At 44.3% G+C, this 22,059-nt stretch overlaps 1 protein-coding gene across 5 annotated transcripts in view; it reads left to right on the forward strand.

The window, feature by feature from the left end:
• The window catches only part of SATB1 (SATB homeobox 1), a 595,469-nt gene that overhangs the window by 397,114 nt on the left and 176,296 nt on the right, over nucleotides 1-22,059 (forward strand). For 4 of the 5 annotated variants that reach the window (XM_069648886.1, XM_069648891.1, XM_069648888.1 and 1 more), the window contains 2 exons: nucleotides 15,297-15,509; nucleotides 18,936-19,091. In XM_069648886.1, the coding sequence (XP_069504987.1) occupies nucleotides 15,297-15,509; nucleotides 18,936-19,091 (369 nt within the window). The remainder of the gene's footprint in view (nucleotides 1-15,296; nucleotides 15,510-18,935; nucleotides 19,092-22,059) is intronic. The other variant, XM_069648889.1, reaches the window with a different exon arrangement.

Consider the following 22,059-nt stretch of genomic DNA (forward strand, 5'->3'; position numbering starts at 1 on the left):
ACCGGAAGCGAGCATTATGCTTGTTCAAAGCTTTGCATAACCGCTGCTGCGATATTCGCTACTGGCTTGAAATAGAAAGTCCCAAAGCGCCGGAAGCTATAGCTCCTCTGGCTGAATGAGCTCCAAAAACAGAAATGGCTGCTGTTATCTGGAAGGTATGGGTATGTAATTATTCTGGAGTTGGTCTTAGAACGCTACGCTATGGTGAATGCCACTCCTTCCGGATAGAAAATCTTTCGATCTATCTCAAGAGCCTTCACATCTGAAATTCGTCTACAAGATACTAGACAAAGTAAAGTGGCCAACTTCCCGGACAGTTGCTTCCCTGACAAGAGATCGTTTCTTGGCCAGTGCTCAAACAAGTGCAATACTTTCATAACATCCCACAGAACCGAGTACTTAGGCAACGGAGGTTTGCTCACTTTAATACCCTTGAGAAGTCTCGCCACTGCCGGGTGTTCTCCTGCTGGTACCCCGTCCACCAGCTCATGTCACACCGAAATGGCTGATCTGTACACTCCTAATGTTCTGAATGCTTTGCCTCCTGAACTAAGGGAGGCTAGGAAATTTATGACTTGAGTTATAGGAGCTGAAATGGGAGAAATACTCCTCCCCCTGCACCATAATTCCCAGGCCTGCCAAGCGGAATTATAGCTCCTGATTGTCGAGGGAGCCCATGATACTTTGATGAGCTCCGTAGCCTCCTCTGAAAGTCTCTGAAAGTCCTGGCAAGCACCATCTTCGCCTGAAATTCTGCAGACCAGGAGGGTTAGGGTCTGATTCTGAATCAGAGGGTGTGGTTCTCCCGCTGGATCTATGAGGAGATCCTCTCGGTGTGAGATCCTCTGAGGGAAATCCGTGGAAAGTTCCATCAGAACCGGAAACCAGGCTTGAGACTTCCACTCCGGAGTTACTATCACTAATCTGCGCACCTTCGCTAGTGCTCTGGCTAACATCGCGAAGGGGGGAAAAGGCATAATGGATGTGGAGTCCCCAATCTTGTAGGAACGCATCTGTCCCTATCGCTGCTGGATCTAGCTTCCAACTGAAGTTCTTCGGCAGGTGTGTATTTAGTCTGGAAGCAAACAGATCTGTATGAAATGGACCCCACCTGCGCTGTAATCTGTTGAAGACTGATTTGTGTAGTCTCCAGTCACTTGAGTCTATTAGATAGCGCGAGTTCCAGTCGGCCACAGTATTCTTCGCTCCCGGAAGATATTCTGCTTTGACCGATATGTTCCTGCTCAGGCAGAAGTGCCAGAAGTCTTTGGCAATCTCCACGAGCATCTTGGACTTTGTTCCTCCCAGTTTGTTGATATATCTCACTGCGGATATATTGTCCATGCGTAGCAGGATGCAGCACTGCGCCTTGTCCTTGGAGAAGGCCTTGACTGCGAACGATCCCGCTAAAAGCTCCAAACAGTTGATGTGCAGCTCTTGCTCCTTTTGGGAGCATTTTCCTCCTGTCTCTGTGTGCCCGCACCTGGCTCCCCAGCCTGATCTGCTGTCGTCTGAGTCCATTATGAACTCTGGCAGGTCTCTGAAGATGGCCCTGCCGTTCCATGCTTCCATATTGTAAAGCCACCAGCAGTGCTCTGTTCTGCTGTCCTCGTCCAATGGGACCTGATGATGGTATCTCCATCCTTTTTGCAGGTACCTGATCTTGAGCCTCTGAAGAGCTCGATAATGTAAAGGCCCGGGGAAGATAGCCTGAATCGAGGCTGCGAGCAGACCCACTATCCTGGCTAGATTCCTAAGCAAAATAAAAGTCTCCCCAGGTCCTTCTTGATGGATCTTAATTTGGAGGTCGGCAGGGCTAGAGTGGCTTTCCTCGTATCTATGGTGAAACCTAGGAACTCCAGTTTCCTGCATGGAATGAGTTCTGACTTCTCCACGCTGATCAGGAAGCCTAGACTGGAGATGAAAGCAGTCGCCCACTGAACTTGCTTCTGTAATCTCTCCTTGTTCTCCGCCATGAGCAGGATGTCGTCTAGATATATGATCATCCTTATTCCTTGTTCTCTCATCGTGGTGAATAGGGGCCTCATTAACTTGGTGAAGGCCCAAGGCGCCGATGTTAGCCCAAAGGCAGTGTCTTGAACTGCCATACGTCCCCTTTCCACTCGAATCGAAGGAAACAACGGTAAAGAGGGGCTATAGGTATCGTCAGATATGCATCTTTCAGGTCTAGCCGTGCTAGCCAGTCGTCTCTCCTTAGGAGGTCCGCCAATAGGTGGATTCCCTCCATCTTGAAGTGTCTGTAAACTAACCAACTGTTCAGTTCCTTTAAATTGATGACGGGTCTCACTTTGCCTTTGCGGTGGACCAAAAACATGTTGCTCAAGAATCCTTCTGAGTTGGGCTGTGCTCTCTCTATTGCCTGTTTTCACGCTAGCAATTCTAGTTCTGTAGCTAAGAGTGCTACCTCTTCCTTTGAAGAACGCATGTGCTGTGGGGGTTGAGACTGAATTGGCTCCCTTATGAAATCTAAGTGAAACCCCAGCGCTGTCTGACGTACCCATTCGTCTGCTGATAATTTGCGCCAATTGTTCATATAAAGCGACATTCTCCCTCCTACTGGGGAATATCTCGCTTCGCGCTCTCTCACCTGTGGAATTATTCTGCTGCCTAAAGTAACCTCTTCCTCGGCGGACTCTGAAACCTCTTCCTCTGTTCGGAAAGAATGCGTCTTGTTGGCAAGATTCCCTGTATTGGGCCCTAGGCCCTTGGGGTCTTTTGTTGGAATTGAAGCGGCCGGTCGAGCGGCCCCTGTAACCGCCGGCCCCTGCAAAAACTTGAGTAGGGAACACCTTCCGAATCGATGCTTGCGCCTTCTCGAGCGCCGTATAAGTCCCTACAAACGTATTCATCTCTTTGACAAATGTGTCGCCGAAGAGCAGGCCTTGTGCCCCTTCACCTGCCTCATATGAGGCTAGGTCCCCTAGCTTGTTGTCTATTTTTAAAAGCATGGACCTACGTCTCTTGGCTGAAATGGCTGTATTTGCATTACCAAAAAGACACACGGCTCGCTGAGCCCACCCATCTAGGATGAACGGGTCCACAGGCTCTCTGGTGTCCTTCGCTCTCTCTGCGAGGTCCATAATTTTAGCTATGGGGCCTGTTAGGACCAGTATTTTATCCTGGCAGGACCGCCACGTGCGGTCCATCCCTCTTCTAGCATCCTTCCCGGCTTTAGTAACAAAAGTCAACATCTTGGGGTCGAGTTCCGGGGTCTCTGCCACCTTCCCCGTAAGCTCTGGTCTGGGACACTCTGACCGAAGTCAGAACCTGGTCTCCTTTTCCAATGGTTTCCTGATCTTTTGAGCCATATATAGTGCTACCCTCGGAGATGGGGTCCAGTCATTGGATCTGGGGTGCCTAATGACCTCCGGCTCGAACATGTCTGATATGTCCTCTTCGGGGGTACTCTCCACCAAGCTGGCTTTCTTTTCTGTCGGTCTGTCTCTCTTTTTCTCCCTGTACTACCTCCTGACAGACGTCTCTCCTCCTCCTCTTGCTTGTCCTGGTCATATTCCTCTGAGGATGAAGACACTTCCCCAATGTTTTTCACCCCTGGGCTAGGGGATACGAGGCAGGGCACTGCTTATTTAGCAAGGAAAGCGTCCCTTAGCCTGTTAAAGGCATCAGCTGCCTCCTGGGGCTTCTCTCTCTTCCCCATATCTGAGCCCGGGGGTGGGGGGTAGAAGAGTGCTTCCTCTTCCGGGCCACTTTACACCCCCTATGCTGATCTTGTAGATGCTTGGTGGTGGATGCTCTCCTGGATCTTCACGCCTGCCAGCTCTAGTGCCCAAAATATTTTTCAGGACTTGAAAGCCTGTCCTGTATAGGCTGAACTCCCAGAGCTACAGCTCTGACTAGGAAGTCTCCCAAAACCCTCTTAAAACTTTGAGAGAGGTCTATTTCTTCCTCTTTAAGCTCCTGCTCATGATCACTGTACTCTTCCCAGTACTCATCGCCTCTGTCACAGGACATCCCTGACTTACTGTGAGGGCATGTCTTGCACTTGACATGTCTGCTCTAGTATCACTGGCAGAGTGCTTCTCAATGTAATCAAATTTTCTTTTATTATTATTATTATATTTTTATTATTTTTGCCTCTTAAATCACCAAGACCGCTCTTTCAACGTGGATTGGGTCTCTTTGGGCTCCGGAGCTGTGAAAGACCGTTACGTTTGAGTAAAGAACTTTGAAGGAAGAAAAGACATACCGAGGGATAATGGTTCCCCTGATGAGAGCGAAGTCACTTGTGGGACTACCATTCCCTAATTCTGACGGATTGATTAATACTGTGCCGATTCGTACCACGAAAAAACGCTTGTACAACCTATATATTATACGCGCATTAACTAATCACGCCTCACGTTCACCATGTAATCTCTACGCGCACCCAGTAAAATATTAAATCCTTAACTACGTGCACTAGGTAGTGCTAAATTTATCAGATAAACTATGCGAATATTGATATAATGGGAAACAGGAGGTACTTAGCTGTCGAGACCAGTGAAAAAAGAAGAGGAAAGTACCTAGAGACACAGGGACTTATACTTACCAGGGAGCCCTCATTGGAGGACTGAACTGAGGCTAGGGACTACTGAGCCTCTGAGACTCTTGGGATATGCAGTTTAGGCTCACCTTCAGAGCTCATCATGTTTGGTTTATTTTTATTTTTTAAGCCAGTTGGGCACACTTTAACTGAAAATAAAAACAGAGTTAAGAGTAAAGTTTCGAATTGCTGTTGAGCAGTGGATAAAGAAGAATAAGCATAATGCTCGCCCTCGGTCTTGTCACAGAATTATAAACGGTGATCAACACGAGAAAGTGGCATCCAGAGATTCTGACAAAAACAATATTAAATGCAAATCATACAGCTATATTTTGTTTATCTCGGTTTAGGGAGCTCTAACAGGTACAAGGGGTAACACTCTCTCCTCGCTACATCCCAGACCTCTGAAACAATGATGTTGTAGTCTTGGCCCTAGAGACACCAGTAAGCTGTAGGTTCTCCCCACATGCATAGGCTTAGTCTCACCCTTCTCTGGACCCTGGCTACAGGAGTTTTTTGTTTCCATCTTCTTTCAACCCGCTTCATTTCCTTCTCTCTTATAGACGAGTTCACAAGCCATTTTGTTAGAGCGTGCAAAGCTTTTCGAGATGAGAGATGTGTAGTTAATCCCCTAGGTTTGGGATTCTTGTATCTTTTCTGTCTTGTGCCCTGTGGTTAGTGCTGGACCTCTCTTACTTCAATGTTTTTCTTCCCCTAAGAAAATTCTACTCAGATTGCAGAACCCTTTGCAGTGGATTGGTTTGCTCTGTGAACCTGAAGGATGCTTATCATCATGTTGCAAGATGGAGATGGCTCCTCAAATACATGAGATTTTCAGTGATGGGCCACCACTTTCAGCATAGTTTTTTCTTTTGGACTCAACTCGACACATTGGTTGTTCATTGATGAAATTAATGCGATTGCGCTGCTCTGAGAAAAAAGGGTGTGCATATCTGGTTGTGTCTGAATGACTGGTTAGATCCACAATTAACCTCACGAAGTCGGAGCTCTCTCCCTCGCACACTCTTACGTTCATAGGTTTCTGGTGGGACAAGGTTCAGGTAAAAGTGATCCAACTCCCCCCACCCCGCCCCTCTCCGAGAGAATGGAGGGCATCCTCTTGGTGGTCAGACATTTTTTAAACAGGTTGATTACTTTGGCTTGCTGGTAGAAGAGATTACGGGGCATTATGGCAACATGCATTCTCTCTGTACCCTTGGCATTGCTCAAAATAACCTATTTACAACTGCAGCTGACGAATCCTGGCCCCAGAAAACCAGCAGCCATTCAGACAGGATACCGGTTCTGAACTCCCTGTGGCAGGATCTACTGTTTTGAATGCAAAGCCAAAACCTGTGAGTGGGGACTCCTCTGAAGGATCCCTCTACTCTGCAAAATGACAGCAGATTTCTTGCTGAGGTGCTACTCTGTCAGAAAACTCAGGTCATGGCATTTGGTCCATTAACAACCTCTTTCACCGCATAAACTTCCTGGAACTCAAGGCAATGTTTAACAAAGTCACGTCCTTTCTTCCTCTTCTCCAGTAGGTCGAGCTGATCCGGATTGACAGCACTACTTCAACATTCTGAATCAAGAAACAGGGCGGGGTCAGGTAGCTTGTTCTTTGTCGGGTAGCCATATAACGAAAAAAAAACAAATTACATCTTTTTTTATATTGTGCTTCGTGCCCATGCGACTCCTGTCTGGGCCTGTCTGGATCCTGGAGCTCCCTGGTGGCCCCATCCCACCACCTGCCACGCTGCAAACACCGGATACCAGCTCGATCCTCCAACAATTCTAATATCAAATGTAGGATAACGCTAATTTCAACACCTTTTCTCAACCCCCTATGCCCTTGCGACCGCTGCCTCCTCCGTCTCATACACTGCGTTGTCGTCTCTATGCCGGTCTACCACACGGCCAATCCTCCACTACTCCGTCCCCCGCCTGACCTCTACTGCAACTTGACGACTCTCCGCCGCATCTAATGCCCAGCATACTAACCTTTGGGTCGCACCTTCACCTGTGCACCTTTGCATCCTCTGCCCCCCTCGTCCATCATTGCGACAATGTGAACCTGACCCAGATCCTGCCACTTGGCTGCAAAAATCACCATAAACTACCCACTGGCTAAGGAGTATCCCGACTGTACCTGCATATGTACAAACCACTTCAACCGTACGGTTACCTGTATCAACTTTAAACCATGTGCAACCTGATGTAGCTCCCCATAACATGAGGAGTAGCTTTGTCAGACTGTATATATGTACCTACCTTGACCGCCATATGCAACCTGATATAGCTGCCCGTACCAGGAGGATTAGCTTTGCCAGACTGTATACATCTACCTACCATGCCCGCCATATGCAACCCGATGTAACTCCCCGTAACATGAGGAATAGCTTTGCCAGACTGTATATATGTACCTACCTTGACTGCCATATGCAACCTGATGTAGCTCTCCGTAACATGAGGAGTAGCTTTGCCAGACTGTATATATGTACCTACCTTGACCGCCATGTGCAAACTGATGTAGCTCCCCATAACATGAGGAGTAGCTTTGCCAGACTGTATACATGTACCTATCATGACCTCCATATGCAACCTGATATAGCTCCCCGTAACATGAGGAGGAGCCCATATTCTCTGTATGCACTTTCGGTAACTAGCGCCTAGATGCCTTTGGGTTTTGTGCGCTGTAATAAATGCTAAAATAAATAAAATGCCGGACTCCAGCCTCTCTAAGAACAGTACCGGTACTAGGTAACAAACCTGTGTTGCTCATTGTAGTCTTGCTTACAAGACCCGAGCGTTGCTCCTGATCTTTCCTTATCCTAAAGCAGTGGGCCATTCAGCACAGGATTCTCCTTCAAACTGTTTGCTTCCTGGTGGGCAGACAGTTTTAGCAACTGTAATCTTCTGTAAAGTTAGCTTGTAATCATCAGTGGAAGGTGAACCTAGATGTGTTTCAGGAGATTTTTTGCTGCTGGGGTCATCTGCTGGTGTACCTCTTTGCAATGGCTGGGCCTACGTCTCTTGGTGTGGTTAGGTGAGGGGTCACTAGAGAACACCAAGCAGTTGAATTGCAGCAACAGCCTGTTTTGTGCGGTTTCTCCCACCGCTGTTCTCCTGCAATTGGTCATCAATTTGTTTGTTGATTCCCAAAGCTCCTTATTTACCAGGAAGTGTATGGTTTTCGGACCTAGTCTGCTTGTTTTCTCAGAGGCTGATCATCCATCCAACTCAGGACCGTCTTTAAGAGCCGTACAGGTTTGTTTTCCATTCTTGCCCTCTGTTGCTGACCTCCGCAGATTGGTTCTGGAGAAACTGGCTCTTGTCCGTCTATTTCCCAGGAGAAACAAAGGATTTTCCAGGCATCTACTAAGTCCTCCAGTTGCAAAAAGGATACGAGAAAGGGGATTTACTACTGCCACTGGGCGGTCAGTTGGAGCATTAATACTCTTTCATGCCAGCTGGATGATGCCCTGTCTTTTACAGCCCACTTGGCAAAGAGCTGGGTGCAAGTTGACACTTGTAAAATGTACTTGGCTGCTCTTACGGCTTACAGAAATTCAGACGCCTTCTCTTTTTCCTCTTTTAAACCCATTGTGAAAAAGCATTTGCAGGGTCTGAATAGGCTTGTAATCTCTCGGTCCCACCCTACTCGGACCTTGGTGACATAGGCCCAATTAGTCCTTTGAGCCCATGACTTCAGCATATATAAAGCCTGTCATATGGAAGAAGGTATTTTTAGTTATCTTAACTTCTGCCAGGAGAATCGTCGAAATCCAAACATTCTCCACCTGTTAACCTTTCACTGTGTTTCATAAGGACAAGGAGGTGCTAGTCACTCACCTGGCTTCCCTCCTGAAAGTCTTTGTTTCACGTTAATGAGCAAGTTTCCTTGTCCACCTTCTTTCCATCCCCTAAGTCTGAGGTGGTATCAAATGTAGGATAACGCTAATTTCAACACCTTTTCTCAACCCCCTATGCCCTTGCGACCGCTGCCTCCTCCGTCTCATACACTGCGTTGTCGTCTCTATGCCGGTCTACCACACGGCCAATCCTCCACTACTCCGTCCCCCGCCTGACCTCTACTGCAACTTGACGACTCTCCGCCGCATCTAATGCCCAGCATACTAACCTTTGGGTCGCACCTTCACCTGTGCACCTTTGCATCCTCTGCCCCCCTCGTCCATCATTGCGACAATGTGAACCTGACCCAGATCCTGCCACTTGGCTGCAAAAATCACCAGAAACTACTCACTGGCTAAGGAGTATCCCGACTGTACCTGCATATGTACAAACCACTTCAACCGTACGGTTACCTGTATCAACTTTAAACCATGTGCAACCTGATGTAGCTCCCCATAACATGAGGAGTAGCTTTGTCAGACTGTATATATGTACCTACCTTGACTGCCATATGCAACCTGATGTAGCTGCCCGTACCAGGAGGATTAGCTTTGCCAGACTGTATACATGTAACTACCATGACCTCCATATGCAACCTGATGTAGCTCCCCATAACATGAGGAGTAGCTTTGCCAGACTGTATACATGTACCTACCATGCCCGCCATATGCAACCCGATGTAACTCCCCGTAACATGAGGAATAGCTTTGCCAGACTGTATATATGTACCTACCTTGACTGCCATATGCAACCTGATGTAGCTCTCCGTAACATGAGGAGTAGCTTTGCCAGACTGTATATATGTACCTACTTTGACCTCCATATGCAACCTGATATAGCTCCCCGTAACATGAGGAGGAGCCCATATTCTCTGTATGCACTTTCGGTAACTAGTGCCTAGATGCCTTTGGGTTTTGTGTGCTATAATAAATGCTAAAATAAATAAAATGCCGGACTCCAGCCTCTCTAAGAACAGTACCGGTACTAGGTACAAAATCTGTGTTGCTCATTGTAGTCTTGTTTACAAGACCTGAGCGTTGCTCCTGATCTTTCCTTATCCTAAAGCAGTGGGCCATTCAGCACAGGATTCTCCTTCAAACTGTTCGCTTCCTGGTGGGCAGACAGTTTTAGCAACTGTAATCTTCTGTAAAGTTAGCTTGTAATCATCAGTGGAAGGTGAACCTAGATGTGTTTCGGGAGATTTTTTGCTGCTGGGGTCATCTGCTGGGGTACCTCTTTGCAATGGCTGGGCCTACGTCTCTTGGTGTGGTTAGGTGAGGGGTCACTAGAGAACACCAAGCAGTTGAATTGCAGCAACAGCCTGTTTTGTGCAGTTTCTCCCACCGCTGTTCTCCTGCAATTGGTCATCAATTTGTTTGTTGATTCCCAAAGCTCCTTATTTACCAGGAAGTGTATGGTTTTCGGACCTAGTCTGCTTGTTTTCTCAGAGGCTGATCATCCATCCAACTCAGGACCGTCTTTATGAGCCGTACAGGTTTGTTTTCCATTCTTGCCCTCTGTTGCTGACCTTCGCAGATTGGTTCTGGAGAAACTGGCTCTTGTCCGTCTATTTCCCAGGAGAAACAAAGGATTTTCCAGGCATCTAGTAAGTCCTCCAGTTGCAAAAAGGATACGAGAAAGGGGATTTACTTCTGCCACTGGGCGGTCAGTTGGAGCATTAATACTCTTTCATGCCAGCTGGATGATGCCCTGTCTTTTACAGCCCACTTGGCAAAGAGCTGGGTGCAAGTTGACACTTGTAAAATGTACTTGGCTGCTCTTACGGCTTACAGCAATTCAGACGCCTTCTCTTTTTCCTCTTCTAAACCCATTGTGAAAAAGCATTTGCAGGGTCTGAATAGGCTTGTAATCTCGCGGCCCCACCCTACTCGGACCTTGGTGACATAGGCCCAATTAGTCCTCTGAGCCCATGACTTCAGCAGATATAAAGCCTGTCATGTGGAAGAAGGTATTCTTAGTTATCTTAACTTCTGCCAGGAGAATCGTCGAAATCCAAACATTCTCCTCCTGTTAACCTTTCACTGTGTTTCATAAGGACAAGGAGGTGCTAGTCACTCACCTGGCTTCCCTCCTGAAAGTCTTTGTTTCACGTTAATGAGCAAGTTTCCTTGTCCACCTTCTTTCCATCCCCTAAGTCTGAGGTGGTTAGGGTCTTACATTCCTTAAGGCACATAGGGCCTCATTACGCAGTAGGCGGTAGCCATGGTGCTATTTGCGCCATGGCTACCCCCTTACCGCATTCTGGGTCCGTGTGCCCGGAATAGGGACTTACCGGGTCATTCTGACCTTGGAGGACCCGGTAGGTCCCCATTCTTGGAACCATTCCCCATTCCCATTTGAGCCCCCATAGGGCTCAATGGGAATGGGGATGGAGCTAATAACGGGCCCGCTATTAGTTCTGAAGTCCCTCAACGTGTCCCTTCCCTAACGCCTGGTAAAACCAGGCGTTAGGGAAGGGACCTGCTAAGGGACCTCGTAGTAGGGGCGGTAAGGGATTACCGGCACCGGTGCCCTTACCGGTGCCAGTAATCCCTTACTGCTACCGCGTAATTAGGCCCATAGGGTCTTACATTCCTTGGATATCAGTCAGGCCTTGAATTTTTATATGGCTTGCACTAGGGAGTTTTGCAAATCAGATTCTCTGTTTATAACCTTTGGTTGATCATCTCCAGGACATGGGGCCTACCACGCCTCTATTAGCACATTAAGGTTTTCAGCAATTCTGGAAGCATACAATTGTGCAAAAACCGGGTACCCCCCAGGGCTTTAATGCCTAAAGGTCCCATGGGACATTATCAGTGGGGCAACTACTTGTCCGCCTGCCTTATGCAAGCACTAATACATGGACACTAGCTCCAGAGTCAATGCCGAATTTGGGCAAGCAGTTCTGTACACTCTCTTCTAAAGATTTAGTTGAGGTTTCTCCTCCCTGAATGCCTTTATATATGCAATCATCCATATGGTATGGAGGAAAAGGGGAAAAGGCCATAAGAGTAAGTAAATGTTACTGCAGTGACTATTGTACTCCTAGTCCATAGTCCCCTCTCCTTCCTACAACTCTCTCTTCAGTCCCCTTAAAGTGTAGTCAGTGCTGTCAATAAAGACAAGTGAAAAAAGGAACTGACAGATGCCATTGTTGGGTGGCGCTTGCAGTGCAGAGCTACTCCCTGTGGCGCAACTGCAATAACAAAACAATTTAAAGGGAAGGCACATTTTCCTGTCCCCTGTGGAGGAAGCATGTGCAGAATTGAGGAAAGGGTACTATGGACAAGAAATACAGTAGTCTGTCACTACAGTAAGTAACATTGCCTTTCCGTTATATGGGACATAATTGTGTTATGGCAGATCTGATTGTTGACTTTTATATTGACTTTTTAAGACCAATGCTAAAAAGACTATTCCAATGCCAAGAGGAGTGGATTTTCTTTTAACTGAAACTCATGAACGGGTATGCACTATCACTTTTAGGAAGCCCCTTTCAAAAATGATTGCTTTAGTTTGGTTAGTAAAGACTCCTGTGGAAAGTGTTTGGTATCACCTGAAACATTTAGAGCATGGGAATGAACCCACTACAACCTTGACTCAGCACCCATTGAAAAACAAAAGAAACCAGCACTGGAAAAGCTCACATGTTGTGGCTATCCTTTGTCATGTGCCACCTCCTATGCTGTAACCAAGTTCAGGCTATAACTACAGCACATCAGCAAAGTTTATACCATTACACGTAATAAAAATCACTAAATTACGTCAAGCAATAGAACAAACCAGACACTTTCCTGTGAACCCTGAATATCTGGAATTATTTCCAATAAAATGATATCCGAGGCAACCAGTTGCATCTAGGCAAACACAGATTGTAACCATTCAGCAAATCACCATTCAAAAAACCTACAAAAGGGGGCAATAATAACACATCAATACGTTGGATGTGTATTCATACAAATTAACTATCCAACACTACATTACCAATCATTTGTGCTCTATTAGGTATTGCTAAAGCGACACATGTGAGCCAAATATTCAAACAAGAAAATCATTGTCAACTGTGCATAATTCTGAGTACGGAAATCCACCTCACTGAATTCTTTTTAGCTATTTTATTTTTAATTTTTGCACTATACACATTGTATTCAAGGGGGCTTAGGGAAGAAAGGGTTATAGAAAGGATTCACTGACTCTCTTTGAACAAGTGAAAATTCACCATCAAAATGCAAGGGTTACCATACTGTTAGATGACAGAAACAAGAAAAAAGGAAAAGAATTGAACACACAAAGTGTTCGTGTTATAGGAGGAGTTTGGTCTGAGGCATGAGCCTATGCCTTCAATGTAGTCCTAGATAGTATCTCTATAGATATTGAACCTGGGGTAGCGGAGATTCTGTTTGAGCTTTAGTGGGATGGAGTTTTAGAGTGAAATTGTCCTGCCGCCCACTCTCTTTTTCAGAAGAGGACGCTTCCTTTTTAAGTCTTCTGAGTGTTAGGTACATGACATTGAGGGTGATATTGTCTTCTACAGATGGCCATTTGAGGACTTGACAGTAGTGATATCTTTGGAAGGTTTGTGTCCTAGTATCAGGCAATTTTCTCGATGTTGGATGATTTGAAGTTGGTGAAAGTTAGCTCTATTGATTCCCAATTAGATGACATTGCATTAGTCCAACTACGGCTCCAGTAAGCTCGCCCTTATGGTTCCTCTCTAGTAGCGGTGTGATTTTTCAGAGCATGTCGGTGGAAGTGTGATTTACACGGGTTTCATTTGTTTGTGGTGTGAATTACTGATTTTCGTTCATTGTCATACCAGAGTTTTAATTGGCCAGAGAGGGCTGGTTGATTGCCCATGAAGATGGGACAATCGAAAGGACGTTTTTTCGGTGCTGGTATGCCGAAAAAAATAATTTCTAGCTTGCTAGCATTTAAACCGAGGTGAAAGAGGTTGTTTATGGCCATCCATTCTTGGATGGTGACAAGGTTATTTGTAGTATGTGCCAATAACGTTACGATTTGCCTTTGAAACCCCTATAAAATATACATATACGCTTGTTGGCATTTGTTTTGGTTTCATATAGCTTATGTTTTATGGAAACTAACTTCATATGACAATTATTTGTAAAAATGTGCATGTGTATGGTCTGTATGAAGGGTGATGTTCGCTGATTAGCGTGAATGAAAAAAATCTACTGCTGCTTTCAAGTCATATAATGGGAAGTATAGGTAACTAATGGGAGATGATGAAAATCAGAAACTCATCTACTTTGCCAGCTAGAGAGCTGAGGAAAAAAGATCTGTCTACTTTATCAGACATAGAATATAGGAATATGAGCAACTCTACTACAGACAGAAATTGCAAGAACGAGAGGCACCCTACTTGATCAGACAGAGAAGAGAGCAATACGAGACTCCACAATTCGGAAAGAGATTGAAAGAATGAGAGACATGTTACTTTAACAACAGATAACAAAGAACACAATAATAGGCACCTGCTATATAAGCCCGAGAACAGAAGAATAGGAGGCACTTCTATTTTATTCGAAAGAGCGGAGGAATAATATACACTTCTCTTTTATCCGATAGAGAACAGAGGTGTCAGCCAGACAATAGATCAATGATAGACACCTTGCTTTATGAGACAGAGATTGGGATGCAAGACACTCCTCCAATACTGTCAGTCAAAGAATGGTACCGTGAGAGGCACTCTACTCTATCAGAACATAGAGTAATGGGATGCACCCTACTTCAGGCAAACGATGAGAGACACTCAACTTTATCAGACCGAGAAAAGAGCAATAAGAGACAACCTAATTCTAACAGAAAGTGAAAGAATGAGCGCCACCCTACTTTAAATAGAATAGAGACTAGGGCAATGCAAACACACTACTTTATCAGTCAGAAAATGCAAGAATGATAGACACTTTTCAGATCATGAACGGAGGAATGACCAACGCCTACTTATCAGACGGACAGAGTTGACGCACCATCCCTGCTTCATTAGACAATTAATGTAAAGCTTGAGAGATACTACTTACTTTATGAGACCCAAATGGGAAAGATTCTTATGATGGACACCCTAGAAACGAGCCTAGAGGAATTCCAAAAGTATTGTATTCTTGCATATGTTATTAGTAGAATACACTCCAATCTTCCTTTCCATTTTAAGCTGCCGACTACAGTTTCTAGTGTCAGGGCACACAGACGGGTGTGTGTCCTTTCATCGTGTTAATGCAGTAACTGCAGCTGGAAACTGAGCCTCTCAGTTGGTGGCCACTTATTCCACCCACATATTTAGCTATATTGTATGCGGATCACCATCACTTAAAGGTTTCCCTCCAAGACACGGGCACTTAGAGACCAAGGAGCACATTTTGCTTAATGTTAGCTTTTTGATTTTGCTTGGTTTATAGACTGAACTAAAGAGTAGTTTGTTGTTTGCCAAGTCACAATGAAAACAAAACAATCTAGCTTTGCACTGTGAGGGTTTTAGTTCTTCAGAACCTCACAAATGTTTGCATTTAAAAGAGTTCATAACAAGTTAAGCCGGGGAAGTACTGCAAATAGGCAGATTCAGCAAGTTTGTGTTGTATATGAAGCTACTGCTAAAAAAGCAATATTGCAATTGGGGTTTCACATTTATGCTACCTAAATCGTCACTAGTATATTCCTGTGCAGAATGAATGCCTTTGACTGTTCATTTTCTAAAGATAGTTTAAAGGGGAAACCAGGAATGATGATCAATGGCTCTGCAGAGCGCATTTGACAAAAGGTGGTCCAGGCCAACTGTTCTCTGGTCCCTTTCACACAGGGCTTGCTCTCAGAAATCCTCCGAAAGGAAGAGGACCCCAAGATAGCATCACAGTCTCTACTGGTGAACCTCCGGGCAATGCAGAATTTCTTGCAGCTGCCTGAAGCCAAGCGAGACAACATTTACCAGGATGAGAGGGAGCGGAGCCTGAATGCAGCGTCAGCCATGAGCCCAGCACCTCTGATAAGCACGCCGCCCAGCCGCCCACCGCAGGTAAGGCAGCTTCATTGGTTTAACAGGGCTGCTGCTTATGTTCGCCACTAGTTACATTCATCACGTAAAAATCTGAGTGCCTTTTAAAGGAATTAACCTTGCCCCCCCACCCCCCTCATCAGCATGAACAATATGGACCTTCAGATATGCTGGTGGGTCTGCTGATAAAGGAGGTTAAACCATTTCAATCCAAAATCCTTATATTTTCCCACTGAGCCATGCAGTTTGCTCTTCTGAAAGATCCTAATTCACCATTAAGGGGACTGATGTACCAGAATAAAATAAATTCCCATGCACTTAACAGTGAAAACTATAATATTCACCTTCTAGGATTTTAAATATTGTTTAAATAAAAGTAAACAGTTTTTGTTGTGTAAACTAAATAGGCTGCAGGTTTCGTCGGCATAATAGGGTATGGTCAAATAATGAGCACTGCTAGTTTAGGTATACAACCGATTATCCCACTGAAATCCAAGGACTTCCAGGTGAAAGCTATCACTTCCAGAAATAATGACCTCTGGGTCAAAGATGAATTACAGTGTAGTTACCAGTCAGAGATCAGTCGCATCACCAAGACTCACTCATTTCTAAACGGTTTCGACATTTTCTTCTTTTAATCAAACCTTATTTCTGTAGAGGATCCGACCACTGTAAGCCCACATGAAGCCCAATGAAAGGGGCTTTATGGATCACGTCTATAGGGCTCTGAAGAAGCAGAAGAAGAAGAAGAAGAAGAAGAAGAAGAAAGCAACGAAATGCTCTTGTCAAATGCTAATGTGTGTGTAGAGTTCCTTTTTCAAATACCAAATTAAAATGAAGTAAACTATTTTACTCTTTTTCTATTAAAAATGTGGAGCTAAGTGCATTTATTCCAAACCTGCTTTCTTAGCAGCTGGAATGATAAAAGTTCAATCGGTTTATTTTTATGTTTGCATAATCTTAAACCCCAATACATTTTTCAATAACTGGAATGTCCATGTATTTTTTTCAACTCTATGCTTTAAAGCTCTCAGCAGTAATACAATTGGTAGTAAAAATGTACAGTGTTTCAAATATATAGATTTAATCGGTTTCCAGCGAACATCTCAAGAAAACCCTGGAATGATTGATGGAAAGATGTATGTTTAGTGCCGTATTATTATACATTTGTTTCTGTTATAGCCGTACACTTCCCATTCGTGCAAGAGCTAATGTGTGCTAAAGATCCCAAAGAGAAATAACACTAGTTGTAGCTGACAGCGAAGAGCAGAAGGAAGTGCACGCGATAATGTTTTTGAAAAACCGAATACATTTCTGTAGCTAAAGGGAACATGGTGTGCTAATAGTCTGCACTGCCATTAATGGAAGCAACTGTGATGTACACCAAAGATACATTGAGAGAGTGATAAAGATGTCCAGAGTCTTTCACATAAGCATCTGCTTGAAGAGTATACTAGTGGGATACATGCAACGTGCCAAGTCCAGCGCTGTGGCCTTTTTCGCCTCTAGCAAGGCCAGCATTATCACTAGGACGCCACTGAACTGAAGGCACCTGTATGCAAGGCGGTTCGTATCCTTTGCGGCAAACATCGCTTAAAAATATCTTCAGCAAGATGTTATTATTTCTTTCACATTTGAACAAAAGACTGTATCCATTCTTGCAAATACCTGTTTTCTTGCTCACCTTGTGAGCAAAGTATTCTGCGTATCTACATGTGAATCTGTCTGTCTGTGTAGGTTCAGTTCTTTATTTAAAATCATCTGTGCTTTCAGTTACTAGAATTGGGAAGTGTCTACCTTCCAGAATAAGACCAGAACAGGGGAAAGTCATTTGTGAGTTCATTTCCAGTAGCACATAAACCCACGCTTTTGCAATAAATGTCAGTCCTGTGGGGATAACATAATTCGGAAACATGGTTGGGGTGTGTCTCATTTATTTGTTTTTCTAAAATGTGGATGTTCTTTTGTAATGTGGTGTTCATGTAATCTGTCTGCTTTCTTGCACTGCATGTTGGAATGCCTCTTTTGACTACAGAACTATTCGGTAAGGTCCATGACGCTACGATCTTGGTCACAGTGCAAGTTGTGTGCCCCATTCCTACCACAACACTCTCACATTCCAACCTTCATCACCGTCTGCCTTACTGACATCCAGGATGTGATGGGACGAGAGGTTTCCTTCCCATGCACATGCATGTGTCACACGTCCTCTTTCTTGCTTTGCACCCAGCATCTCTAGATGGCTGAGAGTGCATGGGATTTTTTCATCTTCGTCCAACATCGTCTTAAACTTACAATCACAGCGTTGAGTAAGAGGGCGGTCCGTGCTCCGTGGTCCCAGCACTGACATCACCACTTTCCTTTATCGTGGCCATGTAACCATGGCCATGTAACCCCTGTTACCTTTCGTCTCAACTACAGACGCACGTGTAAAATAAAGTTTAGGCCAAGTGATTAACATATCGCCAGTCCCATTGCCACCTTTCGTTCTAGTTTCAGCCTCTTGCCCGTAAAATAGCAGATCGTTTTTCAATTCTTCATATATTACATATAATCAACAGGTCATGTTTGTCAGTCTTGTTAGTCAGATAACCAGCAGGATTGTTGAGCACAGCTTGATATCATCCGGGAGGTGTCTCTTAAGCTTTTGCAAAGACAAAATCTCTACATTTTCAATGCCAACCGTTCAGAGTTATGCCTCATCTTGTCTGTGACTCATACCAGCAAAGTCAGATATGTTGTAAAGATGTGTATGAATGGGAGCAACGCCAGTTTTAAAAGAATAATTGAGTAATCACAAGGTGAATCAATCTAAAAAGTTGAGAGCACGAAATGGTTACACTTAAGAATTTAACTTGCAATTTAACTTGCACATCATTCCAGAATTCCTTTAAAAGGCACCTTTTCCGAACACGAGCATAAAAAGCTCAAAATGGATGCATTCTTCAAAGTGCAGCGTACCCTGGAAGCTGAAGATGGAAGCGAATTGCTGTCATGTCGCCCATATAAATCATGGCACTTTGATGGCAAGCCTGCCTAGATATGTCAGTCTTGCGGGGTGGGGGACTTCGCCTATAAATTCTTTCTCATGAATTACAAGAAAGCTTTCAGTACTGGATTTGCCGAAGCTCTAGGAGAGGATTTGGCTGCTATCCATGGGGCTTGTTTTATGGCTTTGTAATTCTTACTTGTCAGCGTGACAATGGTTATCGTGTTGCATTAACCTTTAACAGTGTGTTAAACATTGCCTGGAACTACTGTTGTGGCGTGCAGCAGCACGGATGACACATGAGCCGAGCCGCCATTGTGTTTCAGTGGTAAACCAGGAATGTGAACAGAAAACTGCATGATGTATGCATGTATGTATGTGCCTGATACTCGACAGAATCCTCCACGCGTGTGTAACCTTTCTATAGCAGTGAACGAGCATATGCGCATGTCTTCCAGGTGAAAACGGCGACAGTTGCGACAGAAAGGAACGGGAAACCAGAGAACGGCAGCATGAGCATCAACGCTTCCATCTACGACGATATCCAGCAGGAAATGAAGAGGGCCAAGGTGTCGCAGGCGCTCTTTGCAAAAGTGGCAGCTACCAAAAGCCAGGTAGGAATGACGTGTGGCACGATTTAAAGTAGTACTTTCTGTTTTAATGGGCCACAGGAGCATTTATATCATCTGTTTAGATGGCATTTCTAGGCAAGGCTGAGCTTCTTGAATGTCTTCCTGGCCTGTTTGAAAGCAAGCTGCTGATGGTGGCAAACATGTTCAGAGGCAGAGGCTTTTTAAGTTTTTGTCGAGTCTGCTTAGTGATTTCTTTAAATGGAATTTTGAGTGTGTGGGCGTGTGTATACGCGCGCGTATATATATATATATATATATATTTTCAAGGAACCAACTTTAGTTGCAGGGACGTTAAGGTGAGAAATTAACGAAACAAAACCCCTGAAATTCAACTAAAGCCACCATAACTTCACGCCCTCTGTTGCGCAGACTATGACCACAATGATGACATCATAGATCACATCACTGATGACATCACGAATTACAACCGTAATTGGCAGTAAGCAAGGCCTTCAGCCATGATCAGCGTGCATGGCCAAATACATTTTAACACATGAATGGCTACTAGTCAAGGCCTTCAGTTATGGACAGTGGTCAAAACCTTTACCCATGTGTACTGAATATGCTAAAACACTAACAGGCTACAACCATAATTTTGGCCTATACCAGTGGATACAGCTTTCAACCTTGTCCACTGTATATTATATACACTGATCAGGCACTAGTCATGGACTTTAGCACAAAACTGTGCCCAATATATATTCTAACATATAAATGGGCCACTGTATATTATATACACTAACCAGCCACTAGCCATGGTCTTCGGCTGTTCCCACTGTATATTATATACACTAACCAGCCACTAGCCATGGTCTTCGGCTGTTCCCACTGTATATTATATACACTAACCAGCCACTAGCTGTGGTCTTCGGCTGTTCCCACTGTATATTATATACACTAACCAGCCACTAGCTATGGCCTTCGGCTGTTCCCACTGTATATTATATACACTAACCAGCCACTAGCCATGGTCTTCAACACAATACTAGCCAGTAGACATGGCCTTTGGCTCTGCCGACTGTATATTCTAATATATTAATGGGCACTAGCTATGTCCTTTAACTATGACCACTGACTACAGCTTTCAAGGTTGCCAACTGTATATTTTAAAACAGTGATGGGCTACTGGGCATGGCTTTGAACCATGCAAATTGGTATTTCTAAACACTAACCAACCACTATCTGTGACTTTTGGTGCTGGCTAGTGACCACAGCCTTTGTCATGGCCAAGTCCATGGCCTAAATTGTTATTAAGGTAATCAAAGTTTTCATGAGCTAACTTATAAATGATGTTATGCCTAATTCCATTATTAATGTAATTAGTTTTGTCACCAGTGATGGCATCAGTGATGTGATCTGCGATGTGATCTGTGATGTCCTTATTGTGGTCATATGCTGCGCAACAGGGGGCCTGAAGTTAAGGTGGCATTAGCTGAATTTAAGGGGATTTGTTGCATTACATTTTTACATTAACGTCCCTGCAACTATAGGTTTTTCCTTGAATTTCAAAGGTTTTGTTACAATGTATTGCTCACCTTAATGTCCCTGCAACTAACGTTGTTTCATTGAATTTCAAGGGTTTTCTTATTCCATATATTTTTAGAATGCTTACAGACCACTAGCATGGTCTTCGGCCATGGCCACTGTCCATTTCAAAACGCTACCAGATCACTAGCCACTACCAAACCACTAGCCACGGCCACTCTGACCCATCGTTCAAAGACGTTCATCAATCACAAACTGATTTTGTCCTGTTTTGACATTGGTATTGTTATTTATAAAAGATTGCAGGCCTTGAGAACTCACATTGTTTTTAGGCAATGTGCAGTGAGATTACATTATTTGCCATGGACCACACACTTTGGTTAAGCAGCGTGCCTCAGGGCCCCTGTTTTATGGCCGGTCTCTTGGTGACTGTTGTGCTACATCGCATGACCTCCGACTAACCACATTTAAGCAGCATGGAAACGTGGAAGAAATGACTGGCTGCAAGAATAGCATATGCCCAGGTACTTTCTGCACCCAAAGCAAAAAATCAAAAGCTGGCACCCATGAATATACGCACAGTAAGTGAATATATATCTTAAAGTGAAATATACAAATGTAGTTCAATAGAGCTACAACTTAGACAAAAGTGCGCAAGACAAAATAGACTTGGACTTTAAAAAAAAGTAATGAACAAAATAACCTGAGCGAGGAAATGTTCCAATAAATATGCTGGCAAAGTATACAAGGTGCTCACCTTTTAAACCCAGCAATCTGTCGTGAAATATTCCCAATACGAAACAAGTGTTTGTGATCTTGTGAGTAAGCATCTGCACTGGGAACATGACAATCCGAGTTAAGTCTGGTAGCCAAATACATGAGAGCAAGTTTGCCAACCTCACAAAAACCAAGGGGTTGCGTCCACCCTCTGAAGAAAACGTATTCTGTCCACCCACATGTGTCCTTTACTTGTGCCCTGAAAAGAAGCCGCAATCAGGGGAAAATAACTGCTTCATTGTCCAGGACTGCAAACTCTTTTGCCACATCGTGGGCAAATACTCATGACTTACTTGCCCTCTCATCATTTCCCCTCCTCATCCCCATGTCTGGCTTTCAACAATACTCTGCTTTATAAAGATAACTTGAAATTTCCGCATACCATAGTGTCACTCAAATATATAAATCCTTATAGAACTATGTTAGGCAAAAAATGTACAATTATAACACTATCCCCTCCTCCCCCATCTTGACTGGGAACCTACAAATAGCAGAATGCAATTCAGCAAAAGGAAAATAAAATAGTCTCTGAGTGCAAAACATTCAAGGACTGACAGTAGCATGGTTTAAAAGAAATAATGCGTATGCTGTGTGTTATGAGATATTTAAAACTAGGAAAACACAGTATTCGGGACTATGGACTGTCTCCCATCCATGCAGTAACCGGGAACGACCCTGCTTAACTTCA

The sequence above is a fragment of the Ambystoma mexicanum genome, chromosome 2q, assembly GCF_040938575.1.
Source record: "Ambystoma mexicanum isolate Mex_15411 chromosome 2q, UKY_AmexF1_1, whole genome shotgun sequence".
NCBI lineage: Eukaryota > Metazoa > Chordata > Amphibia > Caudata > Ambystomatidae > Ambystoma > Ambystoma mexicanum.